This window comes from Macaca nemestrina, chromosome 9, assembly GCF_043159975.1.
Source record: "Macaca nemestrina isolate mMacNem1 chromosome 9, mMacNem.hap1, whole genome shotgun sequence".
Taxonomy (NCBI): Eukaryota; Metazoa; Chordata; class Mammalia; order Primates; family Cercopithecidae; genus Macaca; species Macaca nemestrina.
Genome location: NC_092133.1, coordinates 30,071,969 through 30,089,468, shown reverse-complemented (window position 1 = coordinate 30,089,468; position 17,500 = coordinate 30,071,969). Strand labels below are relative to the sequence as shown.

The following is a 17,500-nucleotide window of genomic DNA, read 5'->3' as shown; positions in this document are numbered from 1 at the left end:
GAAGACTGACAGGTTCTTTCCTGAATGATGGGACCTGCAAGGGGAGTCAGCTTAGCAGCTTCTCCTCGTGGCCTTGTGCCGTCTCTGTTCCCATCATGAACACCTCCAGAGTAGGTGGGCACGTGTCCCGGCACCGATTATGTAACTTGTTGCTTCCGAATGTGGGGCCACCCCACTGCTTGGGGTGACAGGTTGCCCATCTGGTTTTTCTAAGCTTTATCCATCAAGTGGTGCAGCCCTGGGCCGAGGTTGGTTCCATGGTGTTCTCCCATGGCTTGGGGCCCCAAACACTGCCCTGACCTCTAACTTGGTATTGGCTCACTCAACTGTGACCTTTGCCGTCCCTTCTGCGGAGGGTGCTCTGACCAGCTCCTGAGTCTCGAGTTTCATCTATTTCAGGGCCTCGACACAGCTGGGCTCACTGATGGGATGGTTATTTTGGAGCTGCTGGCTGCCTGCAGCTGCTCCTGACCCTGAGGGGTGGAGAGGGAGAGAAGACAGACTTGGGCTGGGCACTGGCCCTAGGGATTCGTTCCGTTTTTAGCTGTTTCCTAGCAGCTTTCGTCCCTCCCCTCCCAACTCTAGCAAGATTTCAATCAAGGCTAAAGGGATCCACTTCCTACCCCCTTCTTCTCTTTGTACATCCTCCACTGTTTCTGCTTCCTTTCTTTAGCCTCTCACCTCTACATTTTAGCTGCTGCTTCTTGGTCTTTGGTGATTTCATTCAATGAATATTTCCTGGGTACCTATCATGACTGATGTGAAGTCCTGCATTAAGGTTCAAAAAGCCCCTGGTCTGAGGACAGGTGTACCTGACTTTTAGTTGAGACTATGCTCAAGCCAAGCAAATACTAATATCTGAAGTTATCGGGTAGCTTCTTGGTGCTGGGGATGGTCCCACTTTACCTCAGCTTTCCAACAACAACTCAAGGCAGGTATTATTACCCCTATTCTCTAGGTGAGCAATTTGAGGCTGGGAGGAAGGTTGTTTACCCAAAAACCATCAGCCAAGTGCTGGGTCAGACATTTAAACCTAGGCCTGATCCAGACCTGGATCACCCAAAGCCCATGCGCTTTCTTCTGAATCATGTGGCATTTCACATGCCAATAACAATGGCTTATATTAGCCTAATGACTGTGCCAGATGTCCTATGTAGGTGCCCTGTGTACCTTACTCCTTTTCATCCTCACAGCGTCTCTTCTAAGGGGAGTATTAGATACAGATTTTATGTAAATCAGTAGATGCTGATTTCACTGCTGAAGAGCCCCCAAGAAGTTCAGCTATTTGTAGCCTTGTCTTACAGGAAATGGCAGGGCCAGGATTTGAACCTAGACTGATGACTTCAAATTCATTGCACTTAACTGTGCTCTTGTCCTGCCTACTAGTATATGAATGTTGGTTACTGAAAAAACCTAATGTACTTTTAGGTTGCATTATTAGAAGCATAGCATATATACCAAGGGAGGTGATGGCCACACTGTGCCTTGAGCTGGTTGGTGCACATCTAGAGTACTGAGTCTGGTTCTGTTCATTGTCTAAGAGGTGGGAAGGTGTGTGGGAAGTCTGAGTATTCCCTGAGAATTGTCTTCAGTACTGGGCTGATAGGCAGCTCAGGAGGTAGTGGGTTAAATACAGGGAGGTAGATTTTGGTTTAAGAGAAGGAAATACTCTTTAAAGACAGATTAACTCCACAGTGGAACAGGTTGCCTGGGAGTTAGTGAGCACCTGGTAGTGTGCATGTTTAAGTAGAAGGGGACGCCTGAAGGGGCAGAGAGACCAGGATAGCTTACATCCAGTCCCATGAAGAGCTTTGTTCTGAGGGTCTGCCCAGCCCCAGGAGCTCTGGACTGATTGTCCTGAGGTGGTGGTGTGGGCCCAGTGACAGCTGTGTTCCTGGAGCTCTGGCTGGACATATCTGAGCGACTTGATTCCTCTTCTCCCTGCTGTTACTGCCCCTTCCCCTCTCTGTCTCCCACCCTCTGTAGTTCCCAAGGGCCAGTGCCTGGAATCCCGGAGGGGTGTGGGAGCAGGGGCTATTCCCCAGGCTTCAGGTCAGCCCACTGGCTTTCCCCAGCTCTGCACCATTTGTCTCCCACCTCCCCCCTGCACAGGCCCTCCTCGCCTCTGCCTTTCCCATTGTCTTTCCCACCTCCCCCTGCACAGGCCCTCCTGGCCTCTGCCTTTGCCTCTCCGCAGCCCCCCAGCCTCTCTGCACCATCACTGTCAGAGTCAATTCCCTGGAATAATCACATTTTCCGGCCGGCTCCCTCCTCCTCGCCAACATGATTCCAGGAAACCCCAATCAGCCAGGCCCCAGGAGGCTTCTCCAGAGCTTTGGGAGGCTTGGGGGGAAGGGCCCACACCCAGAGCTTTCTGGGGGCCAGACAACACAGTTCTGGGAAAGGGTGAAAGAAAAAAGGGAGGTTTAGTGACCATGTCTACATTCAGGTGGAGCTGAATTTTGGCCTCTGCCGTCCCTACCAGAGCAATCCCCCAAGCTTTGCTGTCATACCCGAGAACCCCAGCCATCCTTAACCCAGTTCCTGAGGAGACAGCACAGATTCTCCCTTGGAGAGGTTCAGAGAGAAGGCCTGAAGGAAGGGATCGGGGTCCACGGTGCGGCTTACAGTGGCACCAGGCAAATTTGGAGAGATTGACTCACACAGAAGGGCTTCAATAAACAAGGAGAGTCTGGAAGTGAAGAATGCGGCATTGGGAGTTGGACAGACCTTTTTTTTCAATCCTGGATCTGCCACATGGTGGCTGTCATAACGCCGCTGAGCTTTATCTGTAAAACAGGAACACTTCCACGGGCTGCTGTAAGAATGAATTGCAGGGGTAATTCATGGAACATGGTGATTACTTTTATTGCAAGTTATAGGACTCCATAAAGCAGAACATAACACAGCCATTAGAAGAATATGGTGTTGGAAACGGTTATTGGCATGGAGAGGTGTTCAGGTGCTGGGGATAAGACAGAAGGAGCCCAGGAGTTAAACTTTTGAAAATTTTGAAAAAAGCTCCAAGGGTTCTTAGCCTGGAGTCCTTGCCCATGGATGGCTTCATGTAGTTCATGAATGCCGAGAAATTATCTACAGAATTTAGTGAGAATGTGCATTTTTCTGGGGAAATGGGTCATCACATTTTCAATGTCATCACATTTTCAAAGTGATGTAGTACATGTAAAAGGTAAAAAACAAGTGATGTTTATATAGCATGACACAATTTTTGCACTAAAAAAGTTACCAGCTGGGTGTGGTGGCTCACACTTCTAATGTAGTACTTTGGGAGACTGAGGCAGGAGGATCGCTTGAGCCTAGGAGGTGGAGACCAGCCGGGCAACATGGCGAAATCCTGTCTCTACCTAAAAAATACAAAATTAGCTGGGCGCGGTGGTGCATCCCAGCTACTTGGGAGGCTGAGGTGAGAGGATGGCTTGAGCCTGGGAGGCGGAGGTTGCTGTGAGCTGAGCTATCTCCACTGCACTCCAGCCTGGGCCACAGAGCAAGACCCCATCTCAAACAAACAAACAAACAAACAAAAAAACACAAAAACAAAACAAAAAAAAAAAACGCCAAATAAACACACAAAAAAACAAACCAAAAATACAGCCTTTAAAAAGGCTGAAAGGTCATGCCTACAGATATTAAAGATGTTTTTCTCTGGGTGGTGGGCTTACAGGCGATTATTTTTTCTTTTTGCTGAACTGAATTTTCTACAAAATACCGTTTTGTATAACTTGTATGATTTTAAAAAGAACGATGAGTTTGATTCCCTATTAAGCCACTTTCAAAAGGATATCTTGGATAGATCTACTTCTCTCAGCCTGTGTCCTGACATGGCAATGGTAGCCTCAAAAGGTAATTGTTAAGGTTAGATGAGACAGTGTACGCAAAGAGGGTGTCTGTGTGTGTTTGCTGGGGGAGTGGTTGCTCCCTGGCTTCCCAGGATGTTAGGCCTTCATCACTGTTTGTCAACAGAGTGCTCGGCGCTGTTCTAGGTGCTAGGGATAAGACGGAAGGAGCCCAGGAGTTAAATTTTTGAAAATTTTAAATTATAAGGAGTACACGTTTACTGTAGAAAATGGGCAAGTACATATTTGCATATAGCAAGCACCTTTGAGTATTTGGAAGCACTCACATGGTTTAAGTTTCTGCTTCCCCCCACCTATTCCTCTGTTTAAACAGATGTTCTGCAAGAGCAGTTTCTTGACTGTGCTCGCTAATTTATGTCACAAGTATCGTGTGCGGCATTAGCCATCCGGGATTGTAACGGTGCGCGCGTAGGGACCGGGCAGCGGGGCGCGCCGGGGCCGCCTCCCGGGAGTCCTGCGTGACACCGCCCCGTGTCTCCCGCGCAGATAGCGAGCTGGTGCTCCCAGACTGCCTGCGGCCGCGCTCCTTCACCGCCCTACGGCGGCCGTCGCTGCGGCGCGAGGCGGACGACACGCGCCTCTCGGTGAGCCTGTGCGACCTCAACGTGCCGGGCGCGGACAGCGACGAGGCCGCGCCGGCCGCCGGCTGCCCCATCCCGCAGAACTCACTCAACTCGCAACACAGCCGCGCGCTGCCCGCGCAGCTCGACGGCGACCTGCGTTTCCACGCCCTGCGCGCCGGCGCGCACGTCCGCATCCTCGACGAGCAGACGGTGGCGCGCGTGGAGCACGGGCGCGACGAGCGCGCGCTCGTCTTCACTAGCCGGCCCGTGCGCGTGGCCGAGACCATCTTCGTCAAGGTCACGCGCTCGGGTGGCGCGCGGCCCGGCGCGCTGTCCTTCGGCGTCACCACGTGCGACCCCGGCACGCTGCGGCCGGCCGACCTGCCCTTCAGCCCTGAGGCCCTGGTGGACCGCAAGGAGTTCTGGGCCGTGTGCCGCGTGCCCGGGCCCCTGCACAGCGGCGACATCCTGGGCCTGGTGGTCAACGCCGACGGCGAGCTGCACCTCAGCCACAATGGCGCGGCCGCCGGCATGCAGCTGTGCGTGGACGCCTCGCAGCCGCTCTGGATGCTTTTCGGCCTGCACGGGACCATCACGCAGATCCGCATCCTCGGTGAGTGCCCGCAACTGCGCCTGGGCGTGTGCCTTTCCTGGAGGCGGGGACGATCCGGGTAGGGGACAAAGGGCGAGCTTCCCTTCCTCCAGGCTCATGATGATGTTGCTAAGGAATCACAGACACCTAAGGTGAGTTCTGGGCGGGACTCGGTCATCTAGTCAGTAGCCCGTATATGTCACCTGGGAGACTCACCCGGGGGTGAGACTGGGAAAAGCGCGAATTATTGAGTTTGATGCCCAGAATCGGATCAACCCATAGTCTCACAGATACATAAACAATCCAGAAGCACACAACCCAGTGACCACTTAAAAATGAGAGGAAAAGGCCAGGCGCGGTGGCTCACGCCTGTAATCCCAGCACTTTGGGAGGCCGAGGCGGGCGGATCACGAGGTCAGGAGATCGAGACCATCCTGGCTAACACGGTGAAACCACGTCTCTACCAAAAATACAAAAAATTAGCTGGGCATGGTGGCGGGCGCCTGTAGTCCCAGCTACTCGGGAGGCTGAGGCAGGAGAATGGCGTGAGCCCAGGAGGCGGAGCTGCAGTGAGCCGAGATCGGGCCACTGCACTCCAGCCTGGGCGACAGAGCGAGACTCCGTATAAAAAAAAAAGAAAAAAGAAAAAAAGGTTTCTCCCAGCAGTTAACTCTTTGAGTCTTGGTTACCATTTCTCCAAAATGGAAATAAAGTCCTCACCTTTAAGGAAGTTTGTGAGTCCAAATGAGAAAAAGAGGTTGGAACGTCAGTAGTCAGGTGGTGCAGGGTGGTGTCTGATTGGGGGACTCTGGGGAATACCTGAGTAGGCAGCCTTGGGGCAAGTGGGGCAGCAGAGTTCTGGACCTGCCTTTTCTGGGGGGCACAGGGTGTGAAAGGCCTGGGGGATGTGTATTGAGTTAAGAAAAGAAGGGAGGAAGATTCTTTATTGCAAGACTTCTCAGAGCCTTTAATATGAAGTTTGATTAAGGAGACGGTGATGGTGGTTTTGGTGTACAGTTTTTACATACTAATTTGACCAGAAATCTTTTCACAAAGTGTCTCCTGGTACCTCTGTACCCCAGAGTGAGCAAGTATTCATGCTTTCCGAGTGCTGGTCTTTGAACCAGCTCTGTGAGACTGAGCTGGTTTCATTAGACTCACCTGGAGAACCTATTAAAGTGCAGATTCTTGGACCCCACCTCCAGAGATTTTAATTCTGTAGACCTTGGACAGGTTCTGGACATCTGAATTGGTTTTCTTTAGCAAGTATGCTTACCCAAGTTTGGAGACCCCTGGGCCTCACCGCCCCTAGCCTAGACCTCAGCCCAGGAGGCTTGATAGGTAAGATAATGTGTGTAGATGAGTGAGCATGAGGTAGTTACTCTATGAGATTGGCATACTGTGTATAGGCACATGTGAATAAATGAATACACATATGTTAATGTTTGTAATGCTGTTGGTTTGTGAGAGCATGCAAAGTCATATAAAAATCATTGGGGACTTCCAACTCTGGAAGGAGACCAAATGAAGATGGAGTGAAACATAAATAAAAAGGGAATGAAAGGGCCAGGCGTGATGGCTCACATCTGTAATCCCAGCACTTCTGAGAGGCCAAGGCGGATGGATTGCTTGAGGCCAGCAGTTCAAGACCATCCTGGCCAATGTGGCAAATCCCCATTTTTACTAAAATACAAAAAAATTTAGCTGGGTGTGGTGGTGGTGATGCATGCCTGTAAGCTCAGCTACTTGGGAGGCTGAGGCAGGAGAATCGCTTGAACCTGGGAGGTGGAGGCTGCAGTGAGCTGAGATGGCGCCACTGCATTCCAGCTTGGGCAACAGTGAGATTCCGTTTCAAGAAAAGAGGGAGAGAGAAAGAGAAACAAAGAAAGCAAGCAAGCAGGCAGATGAATCAGGCTTGGGTGAGAATTCAAGATGGAATAAAAAGAAATTAGGCTGGAATGCCACAAAAAAAAAAAAAAAAAAATCAAGCTGATTTCACTGACCAGGATATACTATTCCTCAGGGCAAGGAAATTACATAAGAGTAAGGTACTTTCTTCCCTCAGCACCATCTAATAATAGCTAAGTAGCTTTCCAGTAAGGCTTCTGTTGCCCAAAGAGGTTTACTAGACTGGAGCAAAGGGGAGGCTTAAAAAAAAAAAATCCAGATTTCTCCCTTTCAAGAGGGAGATAGGCCAGGGTAGGTGTTGAAGAAGAACCACCCAGAATTCAATAGACATTCAACAGAGTGCTCCTGATCTGTTTGGAAAATTGGGCATCTCAACCAGAAAATTGGTGTTTGAAGATCCTGACTGCCTTCAAAGGAATAACTAACCAGTGGCAATGTATGAAGGGTCATTATTAACTTTACAGAGGAATGCTTAGCTTTGTGGCTAGCCTAAGTAAACTAAGAATAGAAGGTTATTTCCTTCACTCATGTGTATCACAAAACATACAGCCAGTTCCATGCTTACTGGTGAAACTTTAGAAATATTCTCATGAAAGTCAGGAATATAATAGAGATGGCTTACAGATGTTCTAAAAATGCTGGCCAATGCAAGAAGGCAAGAAAAGTAAATAGGAGTTGTGAATTCGTGAAAGAAGGAGATGATAATTAACTTGGAAAAATATCAACACAGTAAGAGAAACCCTGTGGGCATCTATTGAATATCCTTAGAAATAATAATATCACTAAATGAATTAGAATGAATAACTACAGATAAAAAAGATCTCTTTGGGCACTTAGGTGTGTGCAGGGCATTATGTTAGGATTTGTGGGAGAGTCACAGGTGAATAAGATTTCCTGTTCTAAGAAAGCTCATGGGCCGGGCATGGTGGCTCACACCTGTAATCTCAGCACTTTGGGAGGCCAGGGTGGGCGGATCACGAGATCAGGAGATTGAGACCACCCTAGCTAACACGGTGAAACCCCATCTCTACTAAAAATACAAAAAAAAATTAGCTGGGCATGGTGGCGGGCACCTGTAATCCCAGCTACTCGGGAGGCTGAGGTAGGAGAATGGTGTGAACCCAGGAGGTGGAGCTTGCAGTGAGCCGAGATGGCGCCACTGCACTCCAGCCTGGGCAACAGAGCAAGACTCCTCTCAAAAAAAAAAAAAAAAAAGAAAGCTCATGGTTTTACTGGAGAAACAAAACTGGAGTCCTGCGCACAGAACAAATGATACCCCAGCCTTTGTGGTTTTATAGTCGTGTGTCTGTAGTGCGTGTGTGTGTGTACTTGAGGGAGTAATGTGGTCTGGGGGTAGTCAGGGCGGCCCGGAGGAAGGAGTTTGAGGACAGCCCCCAGAGGCTTCCTGGACAGCCAGCTCTTTGAAGGCAGGGGCTGTTTCCAGCTTTCTGTCTGCACAGGGCCTGGTGCTTGGTAGGTCCTCGGTAAGGATTTGTTGAAGGGAAGAAAGAAGAAAGGAGGGAAAGAGGTAGGCATGGATTGTTAAAAAGGAGAGGAAGGCCAGGCATGGTGGCTGACGCCTGCAATCCCAGCACTTTGGGAGCTGAGGCAGGCAGATCACGAGGTGAGGAGATCGAGACCATCTTGGCCAACATGGTGAAACCCCGTCGCTACTGAAAATACAAAAACATTAGCTGGGTATGGTGGCATGTGCCTGTGATCCCAACTATTCAGGAGGCTGAGGCAGGAGAATCCCTTGAACCTGGGAGGTGGAGATTGCAGTGAGCCGAGGTCATGCCACTGCACTCCAGCCTGGTGACAGAGTGAGACTACGTCTGAAAAAAAAAAAAAATATATATATATATATATAAAAAAGGAGAGGAAGTGAGTGACAGAAGGAGGAAGGAGGGGAGGAGAGAATCTATGATCAGAACAAGGTGGGAAAGGGTGAAGGCAAAGGCATTGCAGAGGTGCCATGCAGAAAAGGTGGGTGATATCTGGGGACAGTGGTGAAGAGTGCAGGGCTCTGAACAGGAGGGTGAGGTTGCGGGGCAGGGGAGATGGTAACGTACATGCTCCGGCCCAGGAAGCTTTGCAGAAAGTATACATGGGGAGGAGCGGAGGTAGGTGCCAGGCAGGGGCCTAGTTTGGAGCTGCTGTTTTAGCAAGAAGCAAGCAGGATGTGGCCTTCCAGTTCATAGGTGAGAACAGAGGCCAGGCTGGATGCTGACGGGGGTCAAAGTCTTTAGCTGATTAGCTACATTCCACGGCAATAATATCAAATGATCCTCTGCACCAGCCTGCAAAATCCCGCTCTCGGCCCTGTGGCTGGTCTGTGTGGTCAAGCCTGGGAACCCACTGTGAGAGATGGAGCTTTCTCCAGTTTGGCCTGGACAGGCAGCTAGCGTGTCCTTCCCTCCCTCCCCTTTCACAGGCTCCACCATCCTGGCTGAGCGTGGTATCCCATCACTCCCCTGCTCCCCTGCCTCCACGCCAACCTCGCCCAGTGCCCTGGGCAGCCGCCTCTCTGACCCCTTGCTCAGCACGTGCAGCTCTGGCCCTCTGGGTAGCTCTGCTGGCGGTAAGTAGGCTGGCTTCTCTGTTCCATGGTGACTGTGTGGGACTGTGGCAAGGATGCGGCCTTTGTGTCTGGGCTGGGAGTGGAGAGGAGCCGGAGCTGGGCTCAGTGAACCTTTGTTGCGGGGTGATTTCTGGGGTCATCCCCTTCTGTCCCCTAGCTCGGCAGTGCCAAAGGGTAGCTTAGGAGGGACCTACCTTAAACGATTCGGGACCCTTTCCTTTCTCCATCTTGCCGTATTTTCTCTCACTGCCTCCTAGCCACTTTCCCCTCATCTGGGGGTGGAGTGGGTCAGAAGTGGGTTGCTCAGAGCTCAGCCTCTTCCCTTGTGCCCTGGAAGTTGGGTTGTCAGGGTGAACAGGCAGATCCTGATAAATGTAGGGGGACACGAGGCCGGGGAGCTCTCTTCCCATGAATCCAGTGCCAGGTTGGGCCATGTCTCCTCCTGACTGGTGCCCCCTTGTCCTCAGGGACAGCCCCCAACTCGCCAGTGAGCCTGCCTGAGTCGCCAGTGACCCCAGGTCTGGGCCAGTGGAGCGATGAGTGCACCATTTGCTATGAACACGCGGTGGACACGGTCATCTACACATGTGGCCACATGTGCCTCTGCTACGCCTGTGGCCTGCGCCTCAAGAAGGCTCTGCACGCCTGCTGCCCCATCTGCCGCCGCCCCATCAAGGACATCATCAAGACCTACCGCAGCTCCTAGCCCGTTGCGGTGGCCCACCCCGCACACCCATCTCCTCAGGCTTCAGCCCAGCCCCAGCTGAGGAACAAGCCAGTGGGGCCCCTTCTCTTCCTCATTTTGGAAACTTTTCCTCCTCCATTAAACATGGGAAACTGAGGCCCTTGAAGGTTTGGGGAGAGGGGGGTATCAGGCAGGGAGGGGGCAGAGGCAAATCGCCAGGCAGAAGGAGGGGAGGAGAGGAGGCCGCCCTCTCCCTGTCTCTCCCTTCTCTGCACCCAGCTCTTCTCTGCATGCTGAGGGCAATTGGGATCTCAGCCTGCCCTAATCTGTCCCCATCTGGGCAGGTTTCTAGGAGGTGTCTGTAGTCCATGTGGCACCTTTGTGAGATTAGAAAACTTGTACCTTCCTCTGGGCAGCTGCAGCCCTGAGCCAGGGCATGTGGCCTGGCTAGTGCAGTGTGGACTGAATTTTAGGCTCATTTGCCCCCTCAGCCAACTGCCCTTGAGGAGCGTACAGCCTGCTCAACAACCGCCCTGGGCAGGCCGCTCCTGAGCTGCTGTCTCCCTCTCTGACCTATGCCTACTTTCTCTTTCCTCGTTCCCTGCCCAATGGGCATGGCAGCTGGGGGTGAGAGGCTGGTGGATGCCTCCTGTCCTGGGCAGGCTGCAGCCTCATGCCATGTCTCTCTCCCACTGCCCGATGGGCACATGGACAGGCTGCAGAGGGCTCCAGGTTCTGGGCCCCTGGCTGAGAAGGGGAGGACCCTGTCCTGGCTGTAGCCTTCCTGCCCCAATCATCTCGCTGGATGCCGCTGCCCAGGGGTAGCCCTTCGGTATGGGCTGGGGAAAAGGGTTGGTCTTCTGCCATGGTCCCTGAGAACAGGTTTGCAGCTACCCTCTCAGACCTTTTCCCCACATCTTGTGCTGTCCAGGGCCTGGGCTGATAGAGCCTGCGGCAGGCCTGGGATGGGCCAGGGCCCCGGGTGGGGAGGTGTGCGTTCCCTGGGCCAAGACCAGCCCTTTTCCTCAGTTTAATTAATTTATTTATTTGGTTTGTGGTTTGGTTTTTTTTTTTTTTTTTTTTTTTTTTTGGTTTGTAGGTGAGTTCCCATCCTCTGGGCCCCTAGAAATACTGCCCTTGTATATGGGGTACCTGGGAAAGGGTGCGGCTGAGGCAGTCATCACTCAGTATCTTCCCCCGACTCCAGCCACAAAGCTCATACCCAGCCCTGCCAATCATGAATTGGAACTCCATAAGGAGGAGCTAAATTGGGAGGCCTTTTGGCAAACAGTGTCCATTTTACAGAGAGGCAAACCGATCCTCCTTAGTGCCGTGGGGCTGGTGGTCACCCAGAGCCACAGAGCACCCTTCCTCCTGGGCCAGAGCTGGGTGATCATGGTTGACTCAGGTACGTCAGGTGGCCCAGGAGGTCCCCCGTCCATAAGGACATCAAACTTCCAGGAGGGCTAGTGTTCCCAGTGTGGGCCAGGAACAGGACAGGGGGACCTTGCGATGGCAGGACAGGGAGCCTGTTCGTAGGGAAGATGAGGCAGGGGCTGCCTCTCACACCTCCAGGTTCTCATTCTAAGTTCTGGGGAGGGAGTGCCCCACCTGCTGAGGTTGGTCCTCTCAGCCCTGCCTGCCTTGGCCTGGGCTCTCCTAGCCTCCCAGCCCTGTGCCCCCTCAGATGGCTTTTTGTTTTTGTTTTTTTGCATCCATCAGAGACTGCTCCTCTGTGTGGCAGGCAGGGCATGGGTTTTAGTCCTGGCCACTAACCAGCTGTGTGTCCCTGGCTGAGTCGTAGCCCCCTGGAGCCCCGGCTTCTACTTCTGCAAAATGGTGGTTTGGGGAGAGAGGGGCAGGCTTTCTGTGTGACTGTCGGGAGTTCTTCCGTGAGGGCTGCCATGGGGCGGTGTGCCAGGACCTCAGGCTGGGCCTTTGTGGAAGTCACCGTCCCACTATGGGTCTCCACTACCCAGTCACTGACCATGGGAGACCCCTTTTGTGGGAGGGAGCGGGGGCTGGCTAGCGGGCCCCCCAGCCAGGGATCCCAGAGGCTGAGGGTTGGGGAGAGGAAGCCATCATCTCATTACCTCTGTCAGTGCAGGGGTGGCTGCTGCTTCCCTTGTGCACTCGGGTCGCTGTGATTGTGAATAAAGGTGATTTCGTACCAGCCTGAGGGCTGTGCTGTGCGCGGAGCACTGGGGAAGGAGGGCCAGCGTGTGTGTGCACATGTGGGGGCAGGCTGGGGTATGGGAAGGCTGGTGTCCTGGGTACTAGGGGAGTCATCAGGAGGTGTGGCCCTTCCCTCATGGGTAATTGCAGGCCTCTGAGGCTTCAAGGTTGGCTGGGACAATCAGGGAAGACTCCCTGGAGTCAGGGGCTGGAGTGTGACTTGGGGCTAGAATGCCAGGTGAGCCTTGTAAATTGGGAGAGGCCACTGCATCTGTGAGGAGCAGGGTGTGGTGGGGAAGGTGCCCTGGGATTCCACGAGGAAGCTTGGCTTTCCGTTAAGGCTGAGCAGGGCTCAAATCTGCTGCTTGTGGGGGGGGGTGGGGATGGGGGGTGGGGTGCATAGTGCCACCTAGGGGCTAATGGGAGGATGACAAGTGGTCGACTCAGGTCATCAGGGGCTGTGCTCTGAGCTCCCCAGGAACAAGGCTTCCACCCCTCTCCCCAGGCTCAGACCCCCACATCTGGAGGGAGCTCAGCTGTGTTCCCACTGGTGGGTGCAGAGGCCTATACCAAATGGGTGGTGCCACTGAGGAGAAAAGGGAAGCCTCTGGATAGAGTCCTTTAAAGAAGTGTTCTAGGTGCGCCGAGTGAGCCAAGTGGTGGGGAAGGCTGAGGGGAGAGGGGTGGTGGGGAGGAGGCAGCCAGACTGGCCCCAAGGTCTAGGCACAGTGTTGGAATTGAGCTCGTTTGGCAGCGCCAGGCCTCAGAGGCGTATGGGATACCTGCCTGCCCATCCTATCCCCGGGAGGATGCTCAGGCTACCCAGCCTCTGCATGGCCTTGCATAGCCATGGCCTGTTCCTACCATCAGGGCTACCCGGTCCTGCTTACTGGGGTCCAGCAAAAGCAGGAGAGGGTCGGGGGCCGTGCTAAAGGGGCAGCTAGGCCTGCTGGATGTGGGTCCTTGGCCCCAAGATCTGCATCTTTCAAAGCCTTGGCCATTGCCCAGAAAGCCTCCCAAAATGGGGAAGAGGCTGGAGGAGCTTGACCGTGATTCTCAGCAAGAGTGAGAGCTGGCTCATGTCTGTAATCCCAGCACTTTGGGAGGCTGAGGCAGAAGGACTGCTCGAGCCCAGGAGCTTGAGACCAGCCCTGGCAACATAGCAAGAACCTGTCTCTACAAATAATAGAAAAATCATCTGGGCATGGTGGTGCGCCTATAGTCCCAACTACTCGGGAGGCTGAGGTGGGAGGATTGCTTGAGTCCGGGAGGTTGAGGTTTCAGTGACCTATGATCATGCTACTGCACTCCAGCCTGGGTAACAGGGTGAGACCCTGTTTAAAAAAAAAAAAAAAAGCGAGAGCTTACCTACCTGCCCCCACCCTCCAGTGTCCTTTCTTTCAGAGGGCCCTGGGGTCCTGGAGTCCACCTTGCAATTTTAGATAATGGGACATCTGCTATTCAGCTGGATGGGTTTTTTTTGGTGACAGGGAGAAGTAAGAGGTGATTCTGTTTGGTTAAAAAGGCCCAAAACTTTATTTAGTTTTCAGGGAAATATAAGATGCATGTAAACATAAACAAAATACAAAACAAAACCCAAATCTTAGTCTAGAAGCATGCCAAGACAGAGCATTTTCTGCAGACCAAAGAGTCCTGTCAAAGTGATAAGGGACACCTGGAAAGTGGCAGGCCAAGGGGCTGGTCCCTTCCCCAAGGGCACTGCATTTTTGTGATGAGATTAAAAACAAACCAACTCCACTATTAAAAATGTTAGAAACATGGAGATAGTTTAGCACCACCATTGATTCTGGAAATATTTCAGCACTCAAATTGACTGCACTGAGTTTAATGTCCTTTCTCCAGTGTCTCTGCTGAGGAGGAAAGAAGGAAAACCTGGAGGAAGGGCTCCTCCTGACCCCACAGAGCCCACTAAGAGCTGGGAGGGGAATTCCATGAGGAATTCTCCAAGGTTCTGGAGCTCCAGAGACGTCCACCAGTCCCCACCCAGCCATGCAGTCCATATGCTCACGCTTCAGGGATTACTGAAGTCTGCCTTGCCCCGGAGTCACTTCCTGCAGACCTCTGAGTACCTGGCCGGGAAACCCCTTTCCCATCCTGTGTCCTGGATTTAAAGAAAACCTGTTGCAGATAATGAGTTGTAAATTCAAGAAGGGTGGCTGTTTTGTTGTTCTCTCTCTGCAGTAAACTCATATGGGGAGTGTGCCTTGGTTATAAGGCACTGCAAAACGGCAGGGTATATCCATGGATGAATGTTCATCATACCCAGTCTAATTCATAGCAGGTGGCAGGCTCAGCAAACTGAACCACCACAGGTGTCAGAGATACTTGAGAATGACTGGTACCAACAGGATGACAAAGGAGGTTGCCTTCCTCCCAGATGTGCCCAATAGAGTCTGAACCCTGGTTCTAATTTGTGGAGGTGGGTCCCTACTGTATGACCTATTGTGGTCACTGGTCTTTGAGCTATACAACTTGAGAGGCTAGCTTTGGATTGGACAGTCAAAGGGAAGTGGGCAAAACCAGCTGAGAACCGGGAGCTGGATGCATGTATTCTGGAATCAGGGCCTGCAAACTCCAAGATTGGTTTGTGGCTGGTGACTTCCCCTCTCTGCTAAGTAAATCAGTGACCATTCATTGAGAACCGATGGGGACCCAGCATGTGGCCCAATGAGTGGCAGTTTTTTTCTAGCCAGCTTCTGTGGCCAAATTTGGAGGATTTTCCAACCTGCTGTGGCTGGACCCTTGGGTGTTGAATCACTAAATTCCCTTTCTACCTGCTCTCTTCTTCCTGAAACACTCAGAGCTGACTTCTTCCTTCTTTCTAATCAACAAAGACAAAACTCCGAACCCCTTTTCAGCCTTCACACAACATTTCTTTCTAGAAGACATCCTCTTCTGGAAGCCGCCTTTCCTAGTGAAGGGCAGTAGGCCCCAGCTACCCCAAACATGCACACGCTCTTCTCACCAACGTGCCTCTCACTTGCCTCTAACGTGCTCGAGCCTTCCTTTTGCTCTAAATAATTCTTCCTCCCTCCCTCCCTTTTTCTCTTTCACCTCTTGAGGTTCAGCTTATTGGCCAGGATGGAACTGGGAGCAAGGCAGGGACCTTCAGTGCAGGGATCCCCATTCTCTAAGGCCACTGAGTTCTAGGACTGCAGTAGGAGAGGGTGTTGATTGTCAAAGTTAATTGCAAACTTGAGATTTTAAAAAGACAGGATTGGGGAAGGGGGATTGCGTGCTAATCCCAACCTTATAGACAGGCTGGGATCAAGGCCTTGGAAGGTAGAGCCCTCCACCCAGTCTGTAAGCACCAGTGTGCCCACCTTATGGCCTGGGGACCCAGGTTTGCAGGAGAGAAGTTAACAGTGGGGCTGTTTTTCCCCAAAGCTGTGGGTCACACTCCTGTCTTCTCACTGGCTCTGATCATGCACCTTGGGAACCACAGAGACATGAGACTGCACCAAACAGGGATGATGATTTAGCCAGAAACTCATGAAGGTCTAGCAGAGCCCTCCACACTTCCCAGGAAGTGTTCAGTCTGGCCCTGCAGTTGGGACTAAACTTATATGCACCTGCAGGTCTTGTTGGGTGCACCAAGAGCAAGTTCTCACCCCGACCACCTGACCCACCCTCTGAAACAAGGATGAAGGGACTGGCAGCTTTTATTATAAGGGGCTTCTCATACCCATGGCATGGCTGAGGGGTGGGAGTCAGCCTGCTCGATGACACATCTGTAGGGGTGACCTAACTGAACCAACCCAGTGTTTGCATACCCAGTGGCATCTCTTTTGCACATCTTCATTTTGGAGCCTGGGATGACTGCCTAGGCCGCTTATGCTAGACCTGTTAATGCCAGTGTGAAATTTCCAACTACTTAATAAAATAACTACAAAAAGAAAAAAAAAAGACACATTGCACTCTCCAGCCAGAATGATGTGTGTGAATGACACACACACTTGCTGCCAGAAGCTGTGAGTCCCTTGGGACCTGCCCATTGCCAAGGACTTGTTCAATGGAGACAGCTTTGCCTGGTTTTTTTTTTTTCTCTAACCCCATGTTATTTAGTTCAAGTGGGATGTTACCAACACTTGCGTACACACACATGCATTCGTACACCACACACACACGCACACACGCACACATTCTCGACACATGGCCCTCAAAAAAGTGAGGGAATCTTAATTATTTAGCAATGTGGACAGTTCTCTTCCCAGAGAGCTCTGCATTGAGATTCTCAAAGACTGAATATCTAGATGGATATAAGCCAAGGGAGAGTCCCGCACAGGGCACAGTCCCACTCCGGGGCACAGAGATCCGTGTCTGTGCAGAAATTCACCAAATGGGGGTTGGAGCAGCAAGCATACAGTACTGGAGGTGGAGGGAACAAGCCACAGGGACATCCCTGTCACCTTGAGGGGCAGAGCTCTGAGGCTCAAACCCAGAGGAAACTTCCCATTCTGCTGCTTTCTCTACCGGTGCTGAGGAAGGAGGCCAGATTGGTACTTGTTGTGGGAAGTTCTGTCTGCAGAGAAACTTGAATAGACCCCCGACTCTTCCTGGAGCAGAATTTGTACGGACTGTCTGGGTGCGGAGCACAGGCAGGGCTCACTCCTCAGGCTGAAGTCGCTGAGATGAATGGACAGCCCAGGCTGCCCATTGGTGTCTCACTAGGGTGTGCACGGATCAAGGTTCTCACATCCCCCCAAGATTTGGTGACGTCTAGGCTTCCTGCCTAGAAACTGAACTGAGGGCACCCAGTTTTAGAAAGATTCAAACATTACACCAGAAGGATCACAGCTCTAAACATCAGGACACTGGGGTGAGAGAGGGCTGCTGGGAGTCATTTTTAGGCCAGGGCTGAGCAGCTGGCTGCACCACAACAGGAGTCAAAACAAGGAACAGTTCCTGAGGGCCTGACTCTGCTCCAGGGCTGGGGCCCCAGAGGTCAGGGGCCCCAGAGGTCAAGGGCCTCATGCCTGAATCCCTTTCTGCTGGGTGGATCTGGCAGGGACCCCATCATCTTCCCAAGGAAGGGGGAGAGGAGAACGCTACCAGATCAAACTCCACCAACCCACCCACCTGTTCCACAGCTAGGATTCC

The 17,500-nt window shown here is 52.2% G+C and overlaps 1 protein-coding gene across 4 annotated transcripts in view; it reads left to right on the top strand.

Moving 5' to 3' along the window:
* The window catches only part of LOC105478322 (neuralized E3 ubiquitin protein ligase 1), a 98,945-nt gene extending 86,568 nt beyond the window's left edge, over positions 1-12,377 (top strand). For all 4 annotated transcript variants that reach the window (XM_011735460.3, XM_011735462.3, XM_071069175.1 and 1 more), the window contains 3 exons: positions 4,362-5,051; positions 9,373-9,519; positions 9,987-12,377. In XM_011735460.3, coding sequence (XP_011733762.1) covers positions 4,362-5,051; positions 9,373-9,519; positions 9,987-10,225 — 1,076 coding nt within the window. In that variant the 3' untranslated portion in view covers positions 10,226-12,377. The remainder of the gene's footprint in view (positions 1-4,361; positions 5,052-9,372; positions 9,520-9,986) is intronic.
* The last annotated feature ends 5,123 nt before the right edge of the window (positions 12,378-17,500 follow it).